The sequence below is a fragment of the Clarias gariepinus genome, chromosome 25 (genome assembly GCF_024256425.1).
Source record: "Clarias gariepinus isolate MV-2021 ecotype Netherlands chromosome 25, CGAR_prim_01v2, whole genome shotgun sequence".
Taxonomy (NCBI): Eukaryota; Metazoa; Chordata; class Actinopteri; order Siluriformes; family Clariidae; genus Clarias; species Clarias gariepinus.
The window spans coordinates 20557238-20566432 of NC_071124.1; the positions used below are offsets into that span (position 1 = coordinate 20557238).

At 37.5% G+C, this 9195-nt stretch overlaps 1 protein-coding gene across 1 annotated transcript; it reads right to left on the bottom strand.

The window, feature by feature from the left end:
* Nucleotides 1–3859: 3859 nt before the first annotated feature.
* On the bottom strand, nt 3860–8931 carry LOC128513409 (purine nucleoside phosphorylase-like). The gene is made up of 6 exons (XM_053487162.1): nt 8798–8931; nt 6154–6323; nt 5888–5991; nt 5263–5438; nt 4908–5098; nt 3860–4653 (listed from the first exon to the last, which is right to left on the bottom strand). Exons 1-6 carry the CDS (start codon nt 8818–8820, stop codon nt 4439–4441), a joined length of 879 nt encoding a protein of 292 aa, XP_053343137.1. The 5' UTR covers nt 8821–8931; the 3' UTR covers nt 3860–4438.
* Nucleotides 8932–9195: the final 264 nt, after the last annotated feature.

Below are 9195 nucleotides of genomic sequence, written 5' to 3' on the forward strand. Positions count from 1 at the left end.
CGTTCCTCAACACAGAACAGCTGGAGATTTAAAAAGTGCATATTTGCTTCCTTTAATTTGAATTTAGCAATGTTTTCAGCAAATATTGTTTCAGCAAAGCTAGAAAACAAGTTCATACCTATTTTCAAAGCCATACATTTTGACTTGTTTCAGTGCATTGATTTTTTTTCCATTTAGCATAAAATGTTAGACATTATTGAAAAATTGTAAAAGCTTTAAAACAATTGAATCTTTTATTTTTCTTTTATAAAGTCCTACTACATTTTTTCTTTCTTTCTTTCTTTTTTTATTTATTTATGAGGACATGGAAAGCCTGGCTTTCAAAAAATACAATAAATTAAATTAATTGTCTCATCTTCTATATAAATTTTACCATAGACAGGGTTGCGGGGTGCCTAGAGCATATCCTAGGAGGCTTAGGGCACGACGCGGGGTACGCCCTGGACGGGGTGCCAATCCATCACAGGGCACACACACACATGCAAACTCATATATTGGTTCACACATTACAGGTAAGTTGGGAACACCAATCAGCTTAATCTGCATGTCTTTAGACTGTGGGAGGAAACCAGGGTACCCTGAGGAAACCCGCCAAACACACGGAGAACATGCAAACTCCATGCACACCAAGGCAAGGTGGGAATGAAACACAGACTCTGCAGGTCTGCAAGGTGACAGAGCTAACCACTAAGCCACTGTGTATATTGTATACAAATTTACATACAAGTATAAGATGAAAAAATTCCTGAGATGACACTGGGAACTAACTTAAAAGGAAAGTGATCCTTATCTTAGTGACATCAGATATTAAGGATTATAAATAATTATCTTGTAGTCTGGTAGAAAATAAGGTGTAACCAGGAAATTTATTATACTGTAGTTGTAAAATGAAATCTGTTGTGTTATCATCTGTGTACTGATGGAAAGTTGAGTGCAATTGTAACTGTAAAGTTATAGCATAAACCAGGAAACCAACAGAAGCTTACAAAGTACAGTATAAACCTAACTGCTTTCACGAGAATGCACGGCCTGCATAAAAAAAAAAAAAATTATGCAGATTTTTTTTATGCAGATTTTTTTGATCATGATCACATTTTACAGCAGCTGACTTTTTGGCCTTGACTAGATTGCCCTCTAGTGGAGAAAACCGGTACTAGTTATTTTCCCTCATACATACATATATATATATATATATATATATATATATATATATATATATATATGTTTCACTTCTCGGGTTCTGTGTGCATGGAGTTTGCATGTTTTCCCACCCAAAAAAAATGGATGGAGAGATTGGGCCATTACTATAACCTTCCTAAAGAATCCAACCAAGGAAATAAATGCACATTTTCTAGCAAAATGCCTGACCCCTGGGCACACCTCTTCATGAGCTTCCTAGACCCTGCACTGTGTGCAGACATTAGTTTGATGTGTAAGAGAAATAAGGAAAAATTACATTTTGGTTGAAAACTAAAACTTTGTAGGAGAAAATATAAATTTTATGCTTATGTGCAAGAGAAAGGATTTGTGTCTGAGTGGTTTGATTTACTTTTCCACACAAGTACACGCCAACACTAAAACAACACACCATCCCCTCCAAATCTGCACTGAATTCCTCATTACACACTTTACTCAGCACTCTACTGCTACATTTTGTGCCACTTTCTATAGAAATATTATTTATATCCTCTGTGACCCATTTTATATGCCAGCAAGTGACTATAGTACAACATCTCTCAAACCACAAGACATCCTGTGTTAGTGTATAACTGCACTAGCAAAGTGGCACAATGTGGTCATTGTGCAAATATTTCCGCACGCTACTCAGCACAGCTCCTTTGTGTCTGCTTCTTTCACAGCACTCATGATGATGGTACTCATGACTATGGGCAATTTGGAAAAAATGCATGTTGTTGGACTGTGAGGGAAAACTGGAGTACCCTGAGGAAACCCACTCAGCACATGAGAACATGCAAACTACCACACACATACAGACCCACTGTGGGAACCGAACCCTAACACCAACCCAGCCACAAATGTTATATTTAGTATAGTAATATAGTTTTCTTGAAATGAAGCCCAAGCCCTTTTTGAAACTCAGATTCCACAGTTATATGCCTTTTAATTTCACACCTAATAATTAAGAATTTTTATATTTTAATAATACCCAACGGTATTTATATGAGGATCTTACCAGGATATTAGAGTTGAGAGAAAATGTCTCGTCTTCATATGAGGACAATTAAATTAAGTTTTATCATGAGCTCTTTATAGGTGTGTGTGTTTTGGTAAAATGTACCGTTTAATTCTATAATCTACAGACAACTTTTGTCCCAAATTCCAAATAGAAATAGCAATTTAGAGCATCTACTAAAGTAAATGAGAGTACATTAAAAAAAAAGCAGATCTTGAACAATGCAAAGAAAATAGGTTCATATTCATTTTTAAACAATATACTGTAGTATTAAAGTTCTAACTAAGCAACATCCAGAAATTAGCATTTTGTGGAACAAATCTGATTTGCAATCAAAGTTTTCGTGCATCTCTTCGTTTTACAATGCTGTTGGGTAACTTTATGCCACTCTTAGTGTGACATTTTAAGCAACTCAGCTTTGTTTGCGGACTTATCAGCATCTTGCCCTTGATAACATTCTAGAGAATCTTCATGTTTTTTTTTCTGGAAATTGGACTGGCCATGACAGGGTCTTGTTCTGGTGGTCCTCCATCCACACCTTGATTAACCTGGCTGTGTGGCATCAGACATTGTCCTTTTGAGAAAAAAAATGCTGGGTACATTGCAAGAGAAGAGTGATGATCACATAAGTGGTTTTAATACTTTTCTTATCAAGTAAGATTTGATTTAGACACCTGGTTAGGTGTTCACCCAATTAAACTGACCCTGGAATGGAATGGAAGCCATACTTGTAAAGATGTTGTTTTAAGGGAATATTTTTTTTAAAGCTGTATATACACTGGCCAGAAACTTTTTTCATTAGGTACGTCTGTTAAAGACACCAACAGGTGCCACTCCTGTCGCTAAGAACTGAAAGCTGATACTACAACTTGAATGAGCTAACCAAAACAGGTAGCCCATCACGCTAACATTCAGATGGTGGGAAAATTGCATTAACATGAAAGCCTGGATCCATCCAGCCTTTTTTCAGTGATTCAGGCTGGTGGTGGTCTAATGGTGAGGGAGGCATATATTCTGGCACACTTTGGGCCCATAAGTACCAATTGAGCATGATTTAAATGCCACACCCAACCTGACTTGTTGTTCCATCCCTTTATGAACACATGATAACATGCCATGTCACAAAGGTAAAATCACCTCAAACTGGTTTCTTGAACATAACAATGAAGATACTGTGGCGTGGGCGGGGCGGCGGCTGACAACCATCATGCATTGCGGGGCTTGTCAATGTGTTCACCTTGTTGGGGAAGGGTGTTTGGGTTAGTGGCTTCGGCCATGTTGTGTGAGTTAAGTGGGTGTGATTGGTTGAATGTGCTCTGGTTCATGCTAAGGTTGAATTAGATGTGGTCCTTGTGTGAATGTGTTGCTCATGCTATACAGTGCTGTGTTGAGTAAAGTACTCCCAGCCATTGCATTGGGCAGCAAGTAAGCTCACTTGTCTCTCCAACATCCTTTCCAGTGGTAAAATGCTACAATACTGTTCTTAAACGGCCTCTATGGAGCCTCTATGAAGTCTCTAAGAAATGTTGAATCTATGCCATGAAGAATTATGGTAGGTCTGAAGTTGAAGGAAGTCAATCACAGTACTGTATTAGCTAGGTGTACCCAATGAAGGGGCCAGTAAAGGTATATAGTATGTACAAACACATACACAGACTCAGGCTCTTACATTTGTAAATTTAATATAAGCTTTATAAAACAGTCCTGACGTTACATTGTAAGCTTTGGTGTCAGAGACATTATGTAAAAAATAAAATGAAATGTAACATGTTTATTAAATGTTTTCAAAAGCTAGCATTGAAAGACAACCCAGAGCATACCTTTAGTTATTAAGGAAAAAAATAAATAAAATAATAAAACACTTTTTCATCATCACTACACACTTTAAGTTAAAGATGACTTTTTATACATCTAATAAATAGTCTGGTTTTTCGAAAAGAGTACATTTCCACACTATTGGCAACACTCACCCTACACTGTCATTGCTCATTAGCGTTAAGACTTTACACTGGAATTATCTTTTTCAAAACTCTTTCCCTTAGGGATGTAAACATTTATTTACAGTACACACAAGTACAGTATAACAAAGTCTAATCCTACGTATTAGACAATTTTATATTAATTTTTTTGGGCTAGTAGGTTACAGTGCCATATTTCTTAAATTTACTTATAAATATAGAGGGGAGTGTGGATCCGTTTACAATCATCTAACAACTCATTAACAAGTCAGTAAAGATTTACAAGTTACAAATCAGCAGGCTGGCTGATGCGAGAAACAAGGGTGGAGACCAGCTTGACCAGCTGCTGAGCGCGTTGCTCTCCTGTCTCCAGGACCTCCTCGTGATTGGCCTTTTCTTCACTGGTGTAGTCCATCACAGCCTTATTAGATATAAGAGAGAGGGCAAAGACTCGTATTCCGGAGTGACGGGCCACTATCACCTCATGGACTGTGCTCATTCCTAAGGAACAGTGATAGACGCATTAGAGAAAGGTATTATAGGAATAATATGATATGAAGTTGTTTAAGTTATGGTCCATAACTTTTTAAATATAAATATAAAAGTATAATAGAAATGTTTCTGCCTAAAAATAATATACAGTGGAATCTAATAAATTACAAACTGTATCATCTTATTATTCACATTTACATTTTTTGTCACAATGTTCAAAACATTCCTATGATACACATCAGATGGTTTTCCCCTCGACTCACCCACAGCATCAGCACCCATACGGTTTAGCATTCTGCATTCAGCGATGGTCTCGAAGGACGGACCGCCGAGGACAGAGTACACGCCCTCCTTAAGGAAGTTAGAGTAGCCAAGCTCAGCACCCACTTCCTGAGCCAGCTGCCTCAGCTGCCTGTCGTAGGCATCCGACATGCACGGGAAGCGTGTTCCGAACCTGAGAGAGACAAACACAGTAAGAGAGATAAACATTTACATCTATTTAAATATAATAGAATTCAACATGATCTGTCTAGATTAAAGCACTTGTTACCAAAAGGCTATCATGGTTACACACTAGCATTCACACACTTATTCACGGTATGTTTTTTCCCCGCTCACCTCTCATCATTTGGTCCACATAAAGGATTGTTTCCAGCGAAACCCGGGAAGTTGATGTGGTCCTTGATTACCATGATGTCTCCAACTTTGTAGTCTTGGTTTAGTCCTCCTGCGGCATTTGTCAAGATGACTACTTGGACACCCAGCAGTTTAAAGATGCGCATCGGCATGGTGATCTGTCACACATAAAAAGAACGCAGCATGATAAGACTTCCCTTACAAACCAAAGATTTATTTACAATTACCACACATTAAAAAAAGTAGCACACCGAAGCATGACACAACCTGTTTATTCTCCAGTATGTCATGGAAGTTTCATGTTAGGTAAAATGCACTGGTATGAAATAAAAACAGTCCAAGGTGCTCTTAGTATTAAACTTTAAACATACCATCATGACAATGTTATTATCCTGTTATCGATTGTTTGGAACTGTATGTAATAAGCATGATGCTATAAACAATTATTTTGAGTTATGGTGGTTTGCATATCAGTAAGAAATTAGTAAAAAATATATATATATATATATATTTTTTTTTTTTACAAATATTAACAAGCTGTCATAATGTACAACATTAATTAGTAATATAAATGAGTAAAAAATATTTGTTTCAGCCTGAAGTTCACCTTGTGGATAGGATATCCTTCATAAAGGTGGAAACGTCCCTGCATGCAAACACATGGCTTTCCCTTAAGAGTACCAAACACCAATCGACCAGCATGACCATGCACTAGGGGGGGCACACAGCAATCAGAGTTAAAGCTGTGATATGGCAGCCATGAACAAATCAAAATCACTCAAAAATAAGAGAGATGAGAGTTAATTGTCACACATAACAACCAGAGATCAGCCAGAGACGTTTAAGAACATTGTATATGCTGTGGAATCCCACCTGTGCTTTGTGGAAAGTTGGGGATATCGTTGTACATAAAAACCTTCTGATCCTTCAGCATACCAGCGAGGCTGCCGAGGCCTGAGCCGCACACGATACCCACCAGGGGGCGCACGGGAGCCTGCTCCAGCAGCCAGTCCGACGTTGCCTTGCAGGCCTCATAACCATAACTGAAAGGCAGGGGAAAAGCAGAAAGGTATAAGGTTAACGCAATAGGCTATAAAAACTGCGGTCGCACAGACAGCATACACAAGGTGAGTAATGTGAGGGAAAAAGGGTGTGGAAGGAGGGTTTTATATTCGGCATTTCCAGAGTAGGTTATAAAATACAGAAAACAGGATATAAACTGTAACATCATTAACAAACATTTAAGCCTAACAGTATAAATGATTTAAAAGTCTTCATACTGTAGCGCAAAACTGAGTCTTATGAGTTGTGAAAATATGACACATAACACTTCACCATAAATGATGTTTGCTTTAGGGCACTATGATTAAATACAGTGTGTACATAAAGTCACAGTATCTAACAGGAAATAAAAACCGTATCTGAAAATACTTATCTAGAGATAGATAGGCGTCTCCAAGTGACACAAACAGCTTTAATACAGCTTGCATTGAATAACAAGTTTTCAGACCAGTGCCAAGGGGTTAAACAACATTCTTCCAAAATTACATGTAACACCATCAGAGCAGGATTACTTAAAGAATTCGTACCAGACATGCAACAGTGCACACAATACCGTCCTTCACATTAATCTTAAGCTGGCATGAGAATGTGCTACATTTTTATACAGGAAAGTAACACCCAAGCATTAGGAAACATAATGGATGTGACGTATAAGGGCTGCTGTATTGGAGCAATAGAGCTAATTAAATAAACATGTGACACAAGAATGGGAAGTAGAGTAAAAAGTCAAGGGCATCTTTATAGACATACACAGGCTGAAGGTAAAAAACAAACACAATGGATGGGCTTGTGTGCATGATCCGTACATCTGAACATGCTCTAGATGTTACATGTCTGGTTTGTTTTGACATCAAAATAAAATGTCTTTCGCAGCATGGCAGGTCAACAGATTTCCATTTATATATACTGCTCAAAAAAATAAAGGGAACACTCAGTCCCGGTTTGACTTGAACCATGCATACACATATGAGAGGCGTTCAAGTCAAACTTAGACTAAGTGGACCTTTATTTTTTTGAGCAGTATATTATTAATCAAATCACAGACCAAGGTGTTAGTGCAAATTAGTCATGTAAACCTTCTGTCTTATAAACACACATTATATGCCTTATGTTCCTGGAATTTTAAAGCAAATCAGCCTTATTTAAAAAGCCTAAAAAGCGTTAGATTCTTTCCTTCCTTGACCTTGTCTTGCTCTGTGTCTCGAACTCTCCATATGCTTTTTATCCAGGACTTCCACAGATTCTATCTTCTCTATTTAATCCCTCTTAGTCCTGCTCTATGCCTTTAGGTGGTGCATTGTAAGTTGCATCATCGCCACCTATAGATCCCAAATTCCTACCTTATACCCTATATAAGCCTTACCGGTGTGTCTTAACAGAAAGGCTTCAGACATCAAAATGTGCATTGGGTTTTTCGGATACGTCTGGTAGAACAAAAGTTATTACTAATTTTGTAACATGTAAATAAAATAAAAAAAACATTAAATTCGCATTTCTCTGATCAGTGACTTCACATTTAAAAAGACATTTAACATTGCCTTTTACTCTTTACTCTTCTTAGTTCTTGGAGCTGTAACACCATGTCATTATTAATGTGTGATATTTTTTAAGGATATGAACCAGAGATAAAGATGACTCAAATATTAATTATCACTTAATAAAGTTACTTAATATCTTCGACATCACCATTAAGCTAAAACAAACAACCACAAAAAAAACAAGAGTTCCACTGAACTGATTTGTTTTCCCTACAGAAACATGTCGGCAGTCACGTCGTGGCGCGGGGGAAAAGGGGTTTCCATGGTTACGTCAACATTTCCATTACATATGCCTAGAGTCACCACAGATGGCGCTATGTAACAGAAGACTACTTACATAGAAAGATCCTTACATCACGAAACACAGCATCATGTCCAAAGCACATGTTAAAGACTTCTGATAGAGTCTGAGTCACGTAAAGTGGTAAATTGATTATTTATTATTAATTATATAAATTATAATAATATATATTTTTTTTTACAATAAATGACGTATACGTGTGGCGTCTCCAAACTATTACGATAGAACACGTAACAGATCAAAAGCAGAATGAAATTTTAAGCAACTAATATAAATAATAATAGAGGGTAATGTCACAGTATTTAAACTTAACCGCATTTTTTTACACGATTTACATAATATATATATATATATATATATATATATATATATATATATATACACGTTTCATCATGTAAAAATGTTACCATATAACACACAGCTTCACAAACTTCACACGAAATATAAATAGAAATAAACGAGTGAAATGATGTTTCAAAAGAACGATCTAGAAAAACCCACAGATTTCATCATCTTCCGCTTTCTTACGGCGCGTGGCGGGTTAAAGGATGCGCGCGTGCGCCGGGTTAGCCCTTGCTTAACTAAAACAAATATATATATATAAAACAGTACTTACTCTGTGCAAGATTCAGGAAACATTGTACGCTTTCTTTCTTTTCTCTGAAAAGGATTTAAACTCGAAGAAGACACTTCTTAGATGAAGATGCTACGCACTCTGTCGGTTCGCTCTGTCCGCTCTGTCCCCTTCACAGTATTTATGTCCCGCCTCCGCGTCAGGCACTCGCATTGTTATTGGTTTGCCATAGAGGTGTGAGCAGTTACGTCACAGCGTCCGCACGTCACACTTGAAGTTACGCTAAAACGCCTCCCCTGGTTAGGAAAAGCGGGTCGGGGGGATATGACTCACGTGTTTGGAGAAAAAGAAATTCCGCTGTACCACGTTAAATCGTGAAACAATCTTTGTGATTTGTTTGCCCAGATATTTAGTTATCACTGTGAAAGAAACCTGTCGTT